Raw genomic sequence first — 20,542 nt, 5'->3', positions numbered from 1 at the left:
GAGTCACATGTTAATTGTCAGCACATTTTCTTGTTATGTTGCACTTGTTTGCTTATGAAGCTGTGTTTTTTTTTCATTACTCATTTATGTCAATTCTTATTCATGACTTCTTGTATATAACAGAAGAAATCTGTGATTTTGACAGGCCAGAGGTAACACAGATGTATCTTTCTATAGTAATATTGGTTGCAGGTTTTGGTAAATACAGATTTTTGTACATGAATAAATATAGATTTTTTTTGTGAGAAAAATAAGTCATCCCCTGAAAATAAGCCCTAATGAGATTTTCAGAGGTAAAATAAATATAAGACACTGTCTTATTTTCGAGGAAACACGGTAGTAGTCCCAGGAACAGGAGAAAAAGAATGAAAATGCAACATATATTTTTAAATATGTATTATATATTTATTAATCAATAAAAAAATTCCAGCTATCTATTTGTTGAGAAACAAGGGGCTGTTTGCAATTCCTACTTTGCACTCACCTGGCCAAGTGTATGTGCATTCAGTATAAGGTTTACATTGGAAAAAAGGTTGTAAGTTTACCCCCTAGTACTTTTCTTCCATGTGATTTGGCATATTTTATGCTATGGATTACAGTACTATTTCTGTTTGCACCTCCTTATTCTTTGTGCCAGTCACAGCTTTTATAATGCTTTTTACTGAACTTTTTTTCAAGTGCAGGTGTAACATTTTGCATTTTGGTCATTGATAACATCCTGAAGTTTGGATTTTGGATATAAATTTATTTTTTTATTTAAAAATGAAACTTTTTTAGTAATGTATTTAGATACAACTTTTAATTAAATGGAGAAATGCCAATATGCACCCCAAATGTAAGATTTATCACTGCACATGACATCACCTCTATCCCTGCCAGTCCCACATACAACCATGAAAATCCAACAAGAATTTATAATGCCATTGAGACCAAGAATGTAGTACTTACATAGTAATAGAACTTACAAGTGCAAATTTAAAAGGAACTTTCTAAGCTCTTTAATTCACAAACAAAAGCCTGAATATTGTATTTTAATGCAAAAAGTATAACCATGTTGCAAACTTAGTAATGCCATTGGGTTTAATTAAAATGTCCCTAATGTAGTATTCCCCCCCATCAATTTAAGTTACTGCTTGGTGTTACCAAGTCCCAACCTTACTGAGAGGTGTCAATAATTGCTTCATATTAAATTTAAATGGCAAATTTTGGAAGCATGGAGTTCAGAGAACCCCCATTCTTCATTTTAGGTATGTGTAAAATTGTAAATAGATCATTTTGACTGTAAAACCAATAATCTTTAAGTCGTTAGGAATTTGTAGACAGCAAGTTAGAAGCCCCGAAGAAGGCATATCTAGGGCCACCATTAGTTTGAAGATATCATGGTAGACTGTATAATGATATCTTGTGATCATACTAATTATTTCAATGACTAGGCAGAATTTCTGCACCGCCCCATCCTATACTTACATAACTGTTTTCATTGACTCTGCAGCAATTCATGTACAACAAGACAGTTACTGTTAAGAAAGCTGCATAAGTCACTATAGTAGAGAATGGGTTAAAAAGATTTAGAGAATAAACTTTCAATCATTTGTATATTTTTGTGTTGTAGTATAGATACTACAATGGCTCCAAACAGTACTTCCATACATCTGGAACCACTTAGCTGCGGACTTCCTGGTAGAGAAACAATTGAAAACACAAAAAAAATTCAAACCACGTGGCATTAGTCAGAGGAGACAACAGGAAATATTTACTTGTATAATTTTTTTTGCTGCTGGCTAAAATCCTTTTTTAAAGGCACATGCGGGCGACACCTGGATTGCCCAAGGAGAACTGTCAACTCATTGTCACCAGCAGCCAGTCTTACATCTCTCTGTGCATAACTTGTTTTCAACCTTACTTAATACATTACAATCTTAATGTACAATTTTCTTTAGCTCTTCCAACAACTATTTATGAGTAAAGGCTTGGCTGGTGGGTATCGGATACTTTAGCTAAGTTGTTTAAATAGATTCTTATAAATAATTTCAGTAAACATAAAGTTGATTAAACATCAAGTTGTAATGTGTATGATGAGCTTTAACCTTCTTGTCCTCCATTGCCACTATATACCCCTCACTTTGGGGTTAGGAACCATTCACATTTATCTGTAATTGTGTGTGTTAATATGTGTTCCATATAGTGCAATCCATTCATTTGTATGGGCTGCCAATACACTAATACACAGACCTAAAATTGGACTTGCAGTATTTTTCCCATACACTGTGAACCACAACACAGATGAATACTATTTAAACTGAATGGTACTGGAACACATCCTGGAATAGCCTTGCTGAGCATCATGGAAAACACCTACTAAAGTGAGAACGCATTGTTTCATATAAGCCCTATAGGGTTGTCACATGTGTATCTTGGTGTTGTCAAATTTGTGCATTTTTGTATCTGAAACAGTGTTTACCTTAAAGATATGCAGCAGTAAACACTTTCATTCATTGCTGCATTGCTCGAAAAAAAGGAAGGAAGGGAAGGATGAAAGGGGCAAGTTTTGAAAGGTATCAAAGTTTTCTGACACCTGACAACTTTCATTGTGGTGTTATGGATTATTGATAGAACCATACATAGTTTTCTGTATTCCTGAGTTCGGATTGAAGGAGTATCATTAAGGAAACAGGCATGATCAAGAATGGATATTGTGATTTGCTAGTTTAAAGAGTTAGGCTCTTATGTTACATGGTGCTGATAAATTGTAGTATTGTTGCAGATTTATTAAAGTTTCTCACAAAATTACAAGTAATCAGTGATCTTTTTTGACATTGTAACTATTTACAGAGAATCAGACATTTCCTCAAACATTCCCTGGTGGTAATCTTCCAGATCTACGTGTTTCAATGGCAGTAATTGATTCTTATCAAGGAATGCTTGTTGGAATGCCAGATTCTCAGGTTTGATGAACAGAGCCTATTGGTATAGGGATGCAATGATCTAAAGTTAATTGTGAGGTGATGTAAACTGGTAGGGCAACACACTGTTCAAGGATTGCTACCTAAGTTTACAAAAGCACACATATTATAGTTCAATCTCTCTAGGGACTACCCTCTACAACCTTTCTTGAGATGTTTTGTAAAGAAGCAAAGAAATTATTAGCACACCAAATGACAGACCATGCAGGAATAGTTACATTCTCTACATTTACACTCCCAGATTGTGGAATCTATTAAAGGATAAACTCCACATTTTGCCTTCTTTTGTTCACCAAATCAAATCTTTCAGTGGCTGTACGGATCTGTTGAGGAATCCAAACAGTCTATTGTCTATTTAGTCTAGCAATGTTTATATCTTCTGTAGTACATAGTTACATAGTTACAAGTTACTTTTCCATGTCCCAGGACCCAGCCATGAAGAATAATGGCCATCTCAGTCTGTAGTGCATGTCCTTGGGAAGGCCAGAATCCACCATGGTTATGTTTTATGCATTTATGACTGTTAGAAGGTGGCTGTAAATTCATGCTTAAAAAGTTAAAAAAATAATGTTAAGTTGATATGAACAAATATCCTATTCATAAGATAAGGTAAAATATCTGCACTGGTTACCACTATGGCAGCTACAACTGCTTTTGAATCTGTTCTATATTTGAGAACTTGACCAGGAGTATAAGAAATTACAAAATACAATTTAGTAATAATAAAATTAAAGTGACTCTATATATTTGCTATAGGTTGCAAGTAGAATCAACATATTTGCTTCCAGCATTGGACACAGCATTCTCTCATCTTGGGGGAACTGATTTATAAGCTTTTTTATATACTATTATAGAGTTTATACATATGATTTCTTGGCATTATTATTCACAGTAGATTTTCTTATAAACTAATGCAGCCATAAGAATTACTTTGCAAACTGATATTGCAGAATAGTTCATAAACTACTTTATAAACTACTATTTATCAATGTCCAAATTACTGGATACATTTAATTCAGATTTGTCCTGCAAAAGATACAAGTGTTCATCAGGTATACTAGCAGCTGTTTCTAACATGGAATTCAATTTTAGTTGTAATTGTACATTAGATTAAGTTCAATCTCTGCCCATGAAAATTATGAGGCCAAAAAGTCAAAAAAGTCAAATAAAACAAACAAAGTTGTTTGTACATAAGAACAAACATGTAAGTATGCTTCTTTTGCAAAGGCAAGCAAGGCCTAATTTACTGAGCACACATATCAATAGACAATATATTTATATACATAGAACAAATTTGCCAGTATTGATCTCTGAGGTAACAGCTGACCATGTTCTGTGAGAACAAGTACAAATGGCAATATTAAATGCTCATGTCTTGATTTGTTATTCTAAAACTTTGTCTGTAAAGATTTGCAATAGTTTAAGTAATTTTGCAATCTTTTTTTTTTTTCATTGTGGATCCAACTGTCTTGCCTCTGCGACTATTGATAATTCCATTAAAACACAGTAAAAAAAATCAGTCACTGGTTCATGTACTTATCAGTGTTTATGTGAACTTTAGCCTTTGCTTTTCCCAAGCAGCCAGCTACATCTGTCATATATTGCAATAAAGGGTTGTCTATGCATGCTGGGCCACTCTCTAAATGTTAAATTGGGTGTACAAGATGGGAATAGGTTTGTCGACACTCCAGGCAAGAGCTGGTTCACACCTGCAATTTCTCACAGCCCCCACGGTTTGCTGGGTAAAAAACAAAGGTGCATCTGTACATGTGATAGCTGGTGGCAGTGAGCACTACTAACACCATTCACTGCAGCCCCTATTCATTCTCTATGGGTCTGTCACAGAAATGTAGCGTTTCTCCAAGCAGCAGTGTTCCCTGGCATGAGGAAGTGGTAAACGCACCGCAACTTCACTGCCAGTGTGAATTAGCCCTAATAGTAAAGATCTTTCAACACTCTCATGATATTTATTAAAAGATACAGGCTTAATTGTTGCAGACAACATAACAAAAAAACCCTACACAGAAGCATTTCACCCAAAGCTTATTGGTAGAGGAAAGCTTTGGGTTTTCCCAACAAGGTGCCAGAAAGGGCTTTTGTTGTCTGGAACAATAAAGCTTTTACATGCAATGGACATTGTGTGAGGGCTGCTGGATCTTTTCCGTCACAAGTATCATTACAAAATTTATATTAAGAATTTAGAAAGAATGAAAGAATCAGAAAAAGCCAGAGCAAGTTCATCAGCAGATAAGAAGTTACAGAATATTTGCAGTTGTCTTTTTCTACAAATCCCCCCCCCCCCACACACACACACGCACACACGCACACACACACACACTTCCAGTATATTCATAAAAGTTTTCTTAAGTACTAATTGCTCCTTTGAAAGCATCAGCTTGCAACCACATCCTCTGAACAAAATCTTTAGAAACCCTAAGAGTTCCAGCCATGCTTACATGCTGCAGCCTTTCTTTACTTTTTATGCTGCATTTGGTAGGCGGATCAGGGCTATAGGTAATATGACCTTTACACAAAAGAAGATGAAAACAAAAGGTATAGGAGATTTTAAAGATTTTAAAAGAACCTGAACATGACATCAGATGATGATAATATTCTGCAAAGACAACCTTGTATACAACAATATTAGAAATTACAACTTTTGTATAGTTTGTGGCACTCTGAGTAGCCATATTGTATGACAGACCTTCACTCCCTGTCCTGCTAAAATAGGCTTTACCAGAAAAGAAGTAATAAAATATGTGTAGCAGGGAACAACATTGCATTTCCTGTCTGTCTTGCTGTTGGAGAGTTCAGAACAGGAAGTGAAGGTAGTTACCTTACCAGGGTCCTAACCGAACACTAAATCCATACCAAAGTAAGAAAAAGTTTCAGGCTTGGCATGGTCTTTCATTTACTTATTATTTCTTTACAATGCGAGATCTGAGCACATCTTCTGTCGCACTTTGTCGTGTGGGATTTGAGATCTACTTACACTTGTGTACATGGAACGGTTTCTGAAACTCTTTAAGCTTCACTTCAGGCTGTTTACTTTGTGCTTTTAATGTACTGGTTTTTGCTCTGTTTCCTTGACAAGATACATATATATTTCACAATATCATGGTATTTGATTTATCCCTCTGTTCTATGAATTATTAAAATATTACTTATTTGATCAATTAAACTATTTTCTGTTACCTTCTGCTAAAGAAGGGGTCAAAGATACTGACAAGATGTTAATCCTATTTCCGCAGATAAATCTCTAGACATCATTCTTTTCTTATCATACGTGAGTATGGTACAAAGCAGTGTACGACTGAACCTTTATCTAGCAGGGGTTAGTTGATCTAAAAGTTAAAGTTTGGTCTATTGGGGAATGGCTGACAACAAGAAAATAGTCTAGTTTACTTTTCCTTAACCAGTTTTCTTTGGGGTTCTTTGGTTAAGGAGTAACTGCTTGTGTTTAAAGTGAATTTGTTTCTATAAGTTTGCATTTTATTAATAAATCATCATATCATTTTCCTTAAAAAGAAAGGGTTGTCTGTAAGATATACAAGTATCAATATGCTAATTCTGTTGGTGGTGGTTTAACATTTACTGCTGCCTCAATGCGTAGGTATTTGACAGACATGCACTGTTTTTTAAATAGGGACTTTAGCATATAAAGCTTACATATAACATATAAAAACTTATATTATTATGCACAAGACAATTAATGTAAGCAAGTCTAACCAACAGAGTGCAGTCCCATTCCATTCGTAAATTCACCCCATTGACCTTCCCAAATTTACTTAGAGGTATGTGTATTGAAGTGAACCACAGAATCATGTTATCATGGTCTGTTTTTTGGAGAATTGAGGGGTTGAAGGTAGTACATGCTGGGATTTACATAAAATTTTAGTGATTTGTGTTTAAGGAACTTCAGATCAGTTCTTACTTAAGCTACCTTTTTAGTTTTTGTCAGTCTGAATTTCTCAAATTTGTGAAATTCTCACTTTAAACTCTCAGCACATACCTACTCCTGCACACTCTCTAACCTGCAATACCTTGATCAGTAGGCCATTTTATTGTTTAATGGGGGTATGCCTATTATTATGTAAACAGCAACTTCTCTGACGCCATTAGCATTAGTGTTGGTTGAATATCTCACTATTAGATTCGATAGCTATTCGATCGAATAGGGGGGTATTGTTCGGGTGATCGAATGCCGAATTCGAACACCATTAAAGTCAATTAAATTAAAGGGTTAATTAAAGGGTTATTTTTCGGGATCGTGAAGAACTGCAAGAGCAATCTGGGGAGCAAAGCTGACAGCTCCGCTCCCCTGATTGCTCTTGCAGCCCTTTACTAGTTGTACGTGTTCTTGGATAGAGTTTCTCTATCCAAGAACACAGGAGTCCTGTGTTCCTGGCCTGCCGCCGCATTCATTGGAAAGATCCCCGGCACTAGAGGCTAAATAGTAACAAGTCCCCTACAAGTCTCCCTATGCAGCCGTAGGAATCATCCTGTCATTGTGGGATAACCTGTAAGAAAATAAAAGTTAGTTACACAAATCACCTACATTCAATAAATTACTTTAACATTCATTTTTTTTTTTAACACTTTTTTTACACACGAACTTGCGCCATGTAATCCCGTGTTTTTCGGGTTTGGGTCTATCCGAATTCGAACAGCCATATTAGGGTCAAATATAAGGACAACCCTAATTCAAACACCAACACTACTTAGCATATCTATTCAGGAGGCCATGGGCAGTTTAGAGGGGGATTTTATATAGTAACAGGTATGTGATGACAACTATGCTTCTAAGCTAACTGGTGATGCCTTTGGATTTGCAATGTTCTTTATTAAAACAGCAGGGAGAGAAATGTTGTCAACATATGAGGGCTATGAAGTAATGGAGAATTAACTTTCATAACTTCCTTTGTCCAAATTACTTTAGCAATATTGCTAAAGATTATTACACAGAGTTTTATTACAGCAGATATTAGTTACATTACTAAGAGGATTTACGTATGCATTGTATCTTGCAATCTCTGCATGGTTTCATTTCCTTTGTCAGTTTTGTCTTCTTTGTGTTAGACATTCTGATTACATTGGCAGTTTTTGATGTTTATAGCAAACAGGAATTTCCCTTGTATCCCAACTAAAAATAATGTACCTTCCCTGAACATCAGCATTCTTCTCTTTTATAAATCAGCTATATGAATCAAAAGTTTGAAAGAAGTCAGAATTCAGATATAGGGCCTGATTTATTAAAACTTTCAAAGGCTGGAGAAGATAGACTATCATGGGGGAACCAGAGTGATCCAGCAAACCTGGAATGGATCTGGTCCAGGATTGAAAACATTTGCAGACTAAGTTAGATTGTATAGAATGTATTTATAAAGACTTCACTTATTTTAAGTAAATCTGTGTTTACCTCATTCACTGTGTAATATCTTAAAGAGAAACAATATGTTTCTATGTTGTTCTGCTTTTTCTTGGCTATTTGAAGTTAACACAGATTCATACAGCTAAGTCAACTTTCTCTTTTTAGGGACCTCGCCAAGCATGAGTGTCCTTAGTGTAAATTCAGTTTGTTTCCTTGGCATATATTCTGTAGTTACCCAGCCAAAACTTTAAATGTTTTTTTTTCTGTTTTCTTTAAATTGTTCCTAGCTCAGAGATTGTTTTTTCACCCCTTCTGCTGTTATACCCAATCACTGGGAACATTTCTTAGTGGTTTGGGAATGGCTTTGTAGAGGGAAATGAAGAGGAGTTTCGACCAATTGCAATCCAAGGACCTGTGTAGTTGGACTTTTCCTGGAGGCCTGTGTTTTTATGAAACCTGCAGAAACCTGAAATTAAGTGAAAGATCATTAGGAATGTTCTCTGTCTTGGTGAAAGATCAGTTTGTGTGCCAAAATGGGGCATTGGAGTCAAGTACATCCATTCATAAAACAGTCTAATGCGCCAAGTATAATCAATTTACTTACCAAAAGTGTAGAGAAGACTACTATTTTATAAGTCTTAAAGTACAGTAGGTATTCACAAATATATTTGGAGAATTGATTGCTTTCACCTAATTAGTGGCCTAAATATTTTGTCAGTGCAGAATAATACTGTAGGTTCATAAACCTAAAAGCTGTCTGCATTTTTTTTGTAGTGGAATGTTTAAACTTTTACATTTCCATGCTTATGTTTAGTTGAACCCTTTTTCCTCAGAGCTTAGTGATTTTTCTACTGCATAAGTAAACCAACCCAAATGGGTGGGAACGGTTTGGTTTTTGTTTTTTTTATCTTTAACTGTTTACACACATATGTTATTTGTCATATTCTAGTGTTTTGGATCTTGAGAAGCAGAACACCTACCATGTTGTGAGAGTGTTCGGCCCTGAGCAGCCAATCACTAGGCCAGAACACTGTTATGTGAGAGGTTTTATCATGCCATCCCCTATCAAAGCTCATTCACCAGCCAATACTGCAGCTAAGACAGGCTAGGATGCAGCAGTGAAAGAGTGTGGCTAGGTATGTACACATGCCTTCAGGGTTATGTAGGCAAATGCCAGTGGTCCTTAAAGGTATGCAATAAAAAAGATCAGTTTTTAACTATTGCATAATTTTGTATTTTTTTCCTTTCTGGAATTCAGTTTTAAAATGGACATGTTAAGTAGTTTATTAACTATGCTAGAAAATGATATTCAGAAAGTACCAGAACACCATTTAGATTTTTCTATGTCTGCTTTTTGATGAATACATACTGTACATACATGCAGGATGCACCATGCATGTGTCATACCTATATTTGGTGAATCCTGCCTTGAAGGCCACAGAAATCTGTAAACATAATGTGTTGAATCTTATTTCCTTGCAAGTATGCTATTTGGCACATGATCATGTGCCGTGGCATGATGATCATGTTACGACATGATCACAAACATAAGCCTCAATCTACAAGAATCCACTTTAGCTTCAAAATCCACATAAATAAGCAACGCATGCATTTATGGGATCATAGTGGAAACAGGATTTCACAGGAACTCTAAAATTACCTTGTCCTTCAAATTGTGGCTATAAACACTGGTTATTTCAGTGTTCAGTGTTTGCTGTTTACTTTCCTGCCCAATGGTAATGGCTATAAGTTATGTAAGAATCCCAAAACTATATGAGAAAAAGAAAGAAAGGAAAGGAAAAGAAAAGAAAAGGAAAGGAAAGGAAAAGGAAAGAAAGAAAGAAAGAGAAAGAAAGAAAGGAAGTTGGCAAAAAGAGTTCCCAGAGAGAATCCCAAAACTTTATGAAAGAAAGACAGAAAGAAAGTAAGTTGGCAAAAAAGAGTTTCTTTATATATATACATATATATATATATATATGTGGGTGTAGGTATAGATTCTTAGAATACAATTATCTAATCTAATTATCTGATAATTGCATGCTAAGTTTCTGTATTTACTTATACCCACATATATATATATATATTTATATATATATATATATATATATATATATATATATATACTCCTTTTTTTGCCATAAAATCATTTCTTTTACATTTCTTTCTTTCTTTTTGATTATTATAAACTTGACAGGGTTGGCCTTAGTTACTATGACAAGAAAGAACCACCTTTTCACATTGTTGCTAACTAATTTTAGCTGAAAATTGTTTTCATCTGTTAATGTTTTTGGAGTATCTAACAGTTGCTTTTCAGTTTCAGTTTTCAGTATGTAAATGCAATCTACTTGCAGCAAGCATCTGACAATATTTAACACCTTTTATCTCACGGCTTCTGTACGGCTAAGTCGGAAGAAGCGTTAACAGGTATAGAAGCTTAAAGTATGTATGTACATAGAAATACAACAGTTTGCAGAAGAAGTAATTAGATTTATTCTACATTTATACCTGTTTGAAATGGGTGACCATCCATTATACTGACAGATGCAGATCAAGTGCCCTGACTTCAATCTGTCTTTCTTGATCTACTTATACAAGGATGGGAAACCATTGATAAACACTGTGGGTAATGGCAGCCACCCATTGGTATGTTCAAGAGAGGTCTGAAATGTAAGCCCTGTATTGCAATTTACTTTTATTAGCATGGCCAGTGTATAAAAAGATGAAAAATGGATTGGCAAAGTTCTCACAAGGATGGATACTAGCAAAGATAGGGTAGGTGTTTTTTTTTATAACTTTTAGATGTCTGCCTTTAGTGTGAATTTTTAGAAAGCATTTAGTTATGAAGGTCTTAATGACAACATAGTGAAAAAAAAATCAATTTGGGAGGTTTTCACTTGACCCTTGTGTCCTCTAAGGGCTGCATACATATATTGTAGTTTTGCATAGAAACTAAACAAATGCATTAATTACCTTGAAAAACATGATAAGCATGGCCTATTATATCCAGTAATATGCATCTAACTAGTAGTAATGTGCCATTGCATTTCATTATTTATGCTTATTCTCTGTATCAGGGGTCGCCAACCGGTGGTCCGCAAGAAAATGTTGGTGGTCCGCAGCTCTGGCCAGTGCACCCACCAGTGGAGTCAGGAGAAGGACCCCGCTTGGGGGGCGCACTTGCCAGAGCCACGGACCATGTCTCCCGGAGACATCACAGGCTCAGAGAGGTGGGCGGGTTGTGTCTCTGGCATCATGACGATAATAAGGGAAAGTTTCTTTCTCCTTGAGTGACACACATCTCCCCGTGCATGCATGGTCCAGAGCCCGTGAGTTCATTGGTCCATAGGTCCAAAAAGGTTGGTGACCACTGCTCTTTATTACATTATTTCAAGGAAACTTACACAGTGATGAGATGAGAGAGCATCAAAATATTGCTTCTTATGTTACAGTCCTATTGTCTATAGTTTCCTTTTGAAAGTTACTTTGTGGCTCATTCCTTAAGGTATTGGAAAACTAGCTATTTGACCCACAAGAATCAATCATATTAATTTCACTGATCCATGGAAGATAAGGTCTGGTTTCTATTGGTTACTGCACTTTGCTCTTAGCTACAATACTTAATGCTTTTGTCATTGGTTGGTCTTTGCTGGTGTATTTAGAATGTTTATTATTTTTTTTTATAATATTGCATCATGTGACATACTGTTATTATTTAGCTAAACAAATTGTCAGTAGCTTTTTTTAATAAATTTTCACAGTTTCTGGTCAAATTATATTTATATTCATTTTATGAAAAAAAATCATGTCAAAATACTGCATTTCCTAGATGCAAAACAAAATATGTACACTGCGTAAAATGCTTTAATTAATACATAGCAAATTCTATTGTCTGCCAGATCAATCCAGCCTAACGTTGGCGGGCAGTTTTGAGGCAGCTTCAACAAATATTTTTCCAGACATTTAGCAATTCAGTTGATACATAGAAACATCTGTGCACAAAACTACATAAAAATGGTGTGCCAGAAGCCAGAACCTTCATTTTGTAATGCAACTATATTTGTAGAAATGAATATTTTTTTCTTGTCTGAACAGTCTAATTGTTACTCTACAGGTAAGGAATCTTTTTGGTAAATATAGGTGTTCACAAACAGAACGATTTCAATCACAATTCATAATGATAAAATTCCTCTGCTTTGGAGGGATATTCCTTCATGGCAGACACAGAACATAAACTAATACTCTGTTTTCTGTACCCTGTATATATGTATGATATTTATATATATTGTGACATGAAGGCAGGATTGGAGGTGGAAGAGAGATATATTTGCCTAGGATTCCTCTTGTATGTGAAGTAATTTGCCCAAGATTCCTCTCCTGTGTGAAGTAGCAGGTGGAAGACTCTCACCTGTGAGGTAATTAATGAAGAAGCACTGAGGGTGGGGATATAATATAGATAAATATTCAGTCAGGAGTTCAGCTCTATTTCGAGACACAGACAGGTGGACTGTGTGAGTGAGCTCTGCTTGGAGAGACACAGACAGGGGTCTGTGTGAGGAGCTCTGCTGGAGACACAGACGGGGGTCTGTGTGAGGAGTTCTGCTTGGAGACACAGACAGGTGGTCTGTGCGAGTAGCTCTCTGCTTGGGGACACAGACAGGTGCTCTGTGTGAGTGAGCTCAAAAACGATTAAAAGGTTGCTGGAAGCTTGGTTTTGAGCTGACAGGGAGAAGCCCTCCAGCTGATAGACAGGGATGTCTGATGTAAAGTAAGTGCCGGACAGGCAAGGGTTTCTTTTGCTGTTTTGTTATTTTATCTGCAACCTTCAACAAACCCGGCTGCAAGCCAGCTTAAGGCTGATACCTTGGTGTGTGATCTGAGTTGGATAAACCAGACAAGTGTCCTTTGACGCCAGCAAAGGCGATCCTGAGCGTAACCCCTCACAATATACACATAAATATATACACATATGTATGTTTATATAGATAAATAAATATATATATATATATATATATATATATATATATGAAAAATGCATATTTGTTAACTGTCTTGCCTGCCAAAAAATTAAAAAAAATCTATTCAGCTATACTTATAATCAAGACACCATTATCACAAAGCATTTTCAAGTTCTTGGTCTTTTACACTTAAACAGTAAAGCTTTGTGCAAGTTAGATGATGACTGGACAATAAAGAGGCACCAGATGGCTATATGTTAGCATGTTTACAGTGTTAAAACAAGCAAAAGAAACATATAGTTCCAAAAGGGATTTTCAAGGCAGCCAACAGTTAGTAAATAATAAAAGTGTATTTATTTGAATCATAGTTTTAAAAAGCAAGGTAGTAGAAAATATAAAAAAATATTAAAAATTAAATATTAAAACAAACCTCCAAGTATCCCGATTCATTGTATAGTGCTCGCCCCAACAAAACATAAAAATGTATATATGTATGTATGTAAAAGTAATATATCCAATAATATATAGCATAAAAACAGGGATGTACAATGAAAGTGGGGTATCAATCAAGGATGTTTCAATGCATTTCGCAGATGTAAATCAGCTTCATCAGGAAACAAATACATGCAGACAGTAAGTAGGTATGCTATACAGATCCACTGTCTGGATGGAGATGGTTCAGAGAGGGAGTGCTGCAATCATTTAAACATAAATCTCCGGATATATTTAGATGAAAAATTTCCCTCCGGTAGTGGTGGATCTGTTCATATTTTTATAGTTACTGTGAAGAAAATAATGAGAAAATTAAATGTGTTTGTGGAGCCTAAACCACTTTCCTACTAATCCAATAAGTGACCTTTTAATTGGAATGTAGACTTTGTTATATATAAATTTACAATATGGACCAGTTATGTATTTTTACAAAATGATCATGTCCCTCCCTTAACCCCTCTTTTTTATAGGAGAATTGATTCAGTTCAGTAATCTCTGGTCATAGCTGAGCCTCTCTCTGCAGTCTAGTTGCTCTTCCCTGCACTTACTTCAGTTCTGCGACACCTTTGCAGAAGATAGACAAAATAAGGTGTTGCTAATGCTTTGTACAAGGATAGAATTATGCATGTCCTACTCACTCTAGAAAATGCAACTTGGCATTACATGTTTTAAAGCTTATGAACTACCAGCTCACCCATTTTCCATCTTTGACTTCCACACTTACTCCGAAAGATTGTGATGTATACATGGAAAATGCAAGATTGTTTACCTAATGATTGAGTTTAATTCTGCATTAATATCAATGGGAGATCTCCTATATGAGTGTATGTTAAACTGCTCATTAGGGATAAGTGAAATAGAGACTTCTGCTTTAGGAATGGGAACATTTTGCTAAAACAGATCTGTGAAAAAAATCAGTGAAATGAGTTTCTGTGAATGAAGATAGTGAAACTTATGGATGCAGTGGGCTTTATATAACATCTGAGAGTTACTGGACATTTTAGATAAACAGGACTTGTTCTTGTGATGTGATGTTTGATAGTAAATAACATAGGGAACTCTAATGTAACCTTAATGTACCCCAAAGTTGATTGTGGGTCTGGCATAATGATCACATGCTTGTTTATAGGTGCATGATGATGTGCTCATGTTAAGGTTAGATTGGAATTTGTTCATCAACAAAGTTGTGGATCACTATGCCAATTTATTTGTCAGTAAACTATCTGTGCTTTTTTTTTTTTTTTGTTTCTTTTTTTACCTACGCTGTCTGTATGGTGAAATATATACATATATATGTGGCCTGCTAACTTGAGAAAAGTGAAATCATAATTATGTTCTCAAACTCAAGTTCAAAAATCACACAGCTGATCCCCAGTGATCAGTTTTCAAAAGTGCTGTCTGAAACAAGTTTGGAGATTATTTAGAAAGGATTAATAGCAAATAATTATTATGTTGTGCAATAAACCTATATTGTTCCTAAGTTTTATTATACTTTTTATGTTTTGTAGGACCAAAATAACAAAGGGACTTCAAGATTTGAGTAAAGTAAAACCAGCAGGTGAAACATACATGCATGAAGGTTTCATGTTAGTAAGTATTCTCACTTTTGAAATCCACACTTGTGGTATAGACAGTGCTCACTAACTTGGTTTTATTGGCTGTAAAAATATATATATTGGGTTACATGTTTTATCAGCAATGAAATAGTGTCTATTCAAGATTATTTCAAATAATAAACTAAGAAACAAAGTATAACTGTGAAATGCATCACCATAACTTAATTTAAATGATGTGATACTCATTTCCTGTATTATCATTAAGGTTACAGGGAGTATTCTTAATGCTTTACTTATGAAGTCTATTACTTTTTTGTTGCAAAAATCACATATACACAACAACAATAAACTTCTGTTTAGACCACAGTCCTAAACTGTGAATTATTTATGTTCCTGGTTAAGCCCATTTCTGCAGCGATGGCCAAAGTATACACATTAGCTCACACTAGTTGCAAAGTGTGCCAAGACTTCTTATCTATAAACAATGTGTCAATTCACTAGCAACATTCCTAAGTGTTAAACATTATCTATCAGTTCTAGTTTTACAACAGCGAATAACACAGGTGTTTCAAAAAGAAAACAGTTGTATTTTATTGTACTGTATTGCAATTCTCTATATAAAAATTAGGTTTTCAGATATTATTGTATAGCACCCCTTTAGTATAGTTAGGCCCCTTTAAGATTTGTGGGTTAATCTTTGTGTATTCTAGACAATATTAGAATGTGTGTGGAAGGATAGAGTGGTAGCAAACAATCACTGCCCTGATACATTGCTTTTTGGGTAATATTTGGGTTTTCCGGTAAAAGGTATATACGAGGAGAAATGAACTAAAGGGGGACCTCACAATGGAATAGTAAAATAAGTTATAGGAGCTGGGGCAGGATGGCCCTGCAGTCCCCGCGACCTGGTTGGGCATGGAATTTGAAGAGGGAGTCTGCTTTAACAGAGAGAAGCCAAAGAATAAGACATTCAGAAGAGAGATACTCTGGAATGATGTTGAATTGGGGACTGTTATTTGGAGGGGAAAACAATCTGCAGAGGAGAGATAATTGACTCACAACTTGCCATGGATCTAATAATTTACCAATTCACTGAGCATGCTAAAAGTCAGCTGTCAGTGTTGACTGAATGGGCCTGATTTATTAAAGCTTTCCAAGGCTGGAGAGGATACACTTTCATCAGTGAAGCTGAGTGTTCAAGCTAGCAAATGTTTTGAATCCTGGACCGGATCCATACCGGTTTGCTAAATCACCCAGCTTTTCTAATGAAAGTGTATCTTCTCCAGCTTTGGAAAGCTTTATTAAATCAGGCCCAATTTATTGCTTTTGGATGTTAACTGCCAATGGATGGCATTTTGCTACCCTAGCCCTCACTCTGTAAGTGTTGCATTACAATAAACCCCTAAATTTGAGATGTACAAGGCTTGTGAGTTTTTATTGCCACACCACAAGGAGGGTAAAAATTGGCCTTCCATACAGGGGTAAGTGCTACGCTCATACCTAATAATACCTAATAAAGACACTTGATGTGTGTTAAATGGTTGCAAATTTGAGTTTGTGAATAAAACATATTATTTAAACTCCAAACTTTCTGCTTTGAAAAGATGTACAATAATTTTGCTTTTAATACTTTTAAAAGATACCACATAAACGCTAAATGTTCTTCTTTGATCAATGGCTAACATTGTAAAACCCACTGTTAATATAATAATGATAAAAAGTCCATGTGAGCCAAAGTAACAACATTAAGCTCAGAGAATAAAAGAGCCCATTGTAAGGATATACAGTACCATCCAGTTATTGGAAATAATGTGTTGGAAAATGTAGTTATGGCAAGTCTTATGAGAGGTTCGGCCTTCTTTGTGATGTATGACAGAAAAATTTCAGATTCTGGATATTTTGTAAATGATGTACAATACAAATCAGTGTAGAATGATCTGTGAATCAGCAAATGTACTAGCAAGACGTGGGTTTTCCTGTGTAGGGTTCTAAATATAGATGAATAGCATCTTGCTGCTGCATCATACCTTATTAATATATTAGGGCTATATTTCTGCATTTAATAATAGCTTGTTATTAATTACCATATGTGTATTGCAAAGTACACACCAGGCCAAGGATATGTGAAAAGACCAAGTAGATTGGGACTTTCCATGACAAACTTTTAGAGCAGGCGGTCTGAGGATCATCCTATGGTTTGATCAACTCCTTCCAAGTGTTCTTCTGTAAATCTGTTCACAGAGGTATATAAGAATGTCATGCAACCCTGTACAGGACAGTATAGGGCTTATAACTATCCGCTGTGCAACTATTTTAGCACCAAGCTGGGGATTGTGCTTGGCCATCATTGGGTTCCTCCTTGGTATGAGTAGATGCATGTGGGACCCATAAGTGCTCAGGGGGAGCACAAATTCATTTAAGTGCCTGGTCTTGCCCCTTTTGCCCATGTTGGGTGGATATATGTAGGGCTGGATTGGCGTTGTCTGGACGTACAGGAGAATTGTATCAGTAATAATATATTCCTCCTGAAAATAGTCAGATAATACAGCGTAGACAATACTGTTGTATAGTTAGTGGGTCAGCTGATGGCATTCTGTAAAAATGACTAATTTACCAATCAGCAATCACCTTAACTGTCAGATGGCGTAAATCACATACTCTTCTCCACCCTTAAATATTGCATTTTTCCCAAAAGAAAGCTAAGTATGAGGGTGGATGGGCATTAAAAAAAACTGCCATTATGATAAATGTAAATGACCAAAATGGTCTTTTAAAAGCAAGTGTTATACCTACGTTTAACCCCTTCAATTAAATGAAAAAAATATATTTTTATTCCAGAGTAACATGGTGTCACAAGGAGTCACATTACCATCTGATAAATGATGGGCGATTCTTTCTTCTTACTGTTTACTTTGGTTCTCCCCTGGCTATTATGTCACTTGTGAATCTTTTCATAGCTATAGAAAGGGATGCAGCTGGAAATTACCTGCCTAATTTCCATAGGGAAGTTTTCACCTACAATCTTGTTTGGTCACTGGGACAGTCTTTGAATTTAGTTTTCCAAAAGTAAAAACAGGAATAAAATACAATTTATTAAAGTGGAAAGAGCTTCACTGGTGTCTGGGGCTCTGTAGTACAGTTTATCCTAAATGTGTTGAATGATAGGTTCTAACCCTTGACCTGTGCTTTCTTAAAGTTAAAAAAAAGGTTTTCCTTGGAGTTCTGGTTACCTAGTTTTTTGTTTTAGAACTAGCTAAATTTAGAAAATAAAAAATACTTTTTTACATTATTTTTTCAGGCAAATGAACAAATTGCAAAGGCTGGAGGAAAAAGTACAGCTACAATAATAATTGCCCTGACGGATGGTAAGCTCGCCGACCAGATCCCAATTTTGACAGTAAAGGAGGTAAGTGGTGGCTAGTACAATAGATTCACCCACTTGCTTCATAAACACGTTTTAACATTGCAATATTTTGTGTCATACCTACAGGCTGACAAAGCCCGGGCAATGGGTGCAAGAGTCTATTGTGTAGGAGTTCTTGACTTCAAATATGATCAGGTGAATATTAAACAATATATAAAATGTTGTAAAATGGAAGAACCTGGGTGATCCAGCAGACCTAGAACGGGTTTCCTAAAAGTCATTTGCTATTAGTTGGCAAATGTTTTCAGACCTGTACCAGATCTATTCCATGATTCCTGGATCACCAATGTCCCCCTATGATAGTTTATCTTCTTCAGTCCTGGAAGAAGAGCTTTATTAAATTAGAGTCTATATGAATAGCTTTTGAAACAGCTTCCCTGTCCATTCCTCCGCCTTAGGTCTTTTTTAGCTCAATGTAACATAACAGGGCAATTACTTTCCATGAGTGCCTATGGAAACAGTTTGTGAAACTTGGACTGTAGTACAGCAACTAAAAAGCCAATTCTACTGTCTTTAAAGTCATATGTGAAGAAATGTGAAGTTGGATTAATTTTTCAGTAGCACCTGTGGGAAACGTAAGTGGACGTAAGGTGACTGTTTCAAGTGAACTTACATTTTAAGTTGTTTGTGATTTCAAAAACCACATGTAATGTTCTGAATAGAATATGGGATGTACTTCCTGTAATCAGGTATAAAACAGGACTTAATAGGAGGGAATATCTCCTCTTAGACACCAGAGCAGGTATACCCATTGGAAGATTTCAATCCATGGCATTCACTCACTTCATGGCACTGAAAAATAATAAAAAATATTTGATTACCTTTCACTTTTCAATACCAGAATTAATGGTCACCAGGATTAACAGTGAGGGCAAATCTCCCTACAGACACCAATAAAACTAGCGATATGTTGCTGTTGATATTTGCGTTTAAGACTTCTTTGTCTATTCATAGTTAAAGAAAGGTTTTGCCAAAAAGTTTGTGTATTGCTAATAAGAGATGTTCATTTTTAGACTTTTAAATTTACAGAAATTTAAAATATGCACTATTCTATAGCGTGAAAACACCATACTCACATTAGAATACTTAAATAACAGCGTACACTTTGCACTTAGCTTTAAACTGAAAAAACGTATCTCACAATATTTGCTTTCTAAACACTTTACATTTATTTCCTCAAGCTGATAAAAATTGCTGACACTGAAGAACAAGTGTTTGCTGTTGAAGGTGGATTTAAAGCTTTAGGAGGGATCATTAATTCGGTAAGTATTACAAAGAAAATGGACTGGTTGTAAATTTTCAAGTGAAGTTAAGTTGGTCTTCGAGCATAAGTACAGGTTTAATAACTGTATCCTGATAAGATTTATATTTTCTACAGCCTTGTATTATGGAGTAGGAAAAAATGATTTCCATGTAACTGACCTTATCAAGTATATGATTTTAAATAATGGAGCAGATATATTTACTTACTTTGCAACCAAATCAAATTCAATAGTGATACAATAAATGTCTTTCATTTTTTCAAAACCTCAAAAAACAATACATTTTATTGTTTGATCTGAATTACATCAATTTATCAGAATTGTTTGTCATGTGCTATGGCGGAGCGGACGATAATATATACTTTTCTACATATCATGGGGCGCTCTTGACTCCTATCTTGGTATCAAGCAGCTTTTTCCTAAAAAACAGCAATATGTTGCTGTTGCTTTTTGCTACAATGTAGTAATGTTGCAATGGATGAGCCTAACCTTCCCTCCTCAGCCAAACTGCTCTCCATT

At 35.5% G+C, this 20,542-nt stretch overlaps 1 protein-coding gene across 4 annotated transcripts in view; it reads left to right on the top strand.

The window, feature by feature from the left end:
* Positions 1-20,542, top strand: part of ANTXR2 (ANTXR cell adhesion molecule 2) — a 104,512-nt gene that overhangs the window by 16,213 nt on the left and 67,757 nt on the right. For all 4 annotated transcript variants that reach the window (XM_072405297.1, XM_072405295.1, XM_072405296.1 and 1 more), the window contains 4 exons: positions 15,290-15,371; positions 18,636-18,743; positions 18,828-18,896; positions 19,943-20,023. In XM_072405297.1, coding sequence (XP_072261398.1) covers positions 15,290-15,371; positions 18,636-18,743; positions 18,828-18,896; positions 19,943-20,023 — 340 coding nt within the window. The remainder of the gene's footprint in view (positions 1-15,289; positions 15,372-18,635; positions 18,744-18,827; positions 18,897-19,942; positions 20,024-20,542) is intronic.

Source organism: Pyxicephalus adspersus, chromosome 3 (assembly GCF_032062135.1).
Source record: "Pyxicephalus adspersus chromosome 3, UCB_Pads_2.0, whole genome shotgun sequence".
NCBI classification, from domain to species: Eukaryota; Metazoa; Chordata; class Amphibia; order Anura; family Pyxicephalidae; genus Pyxicephalus; species Pyxicephalus adspersus.
This window is presented reverse-complemented; position numbering and strand designations above follow the sequence as displayed.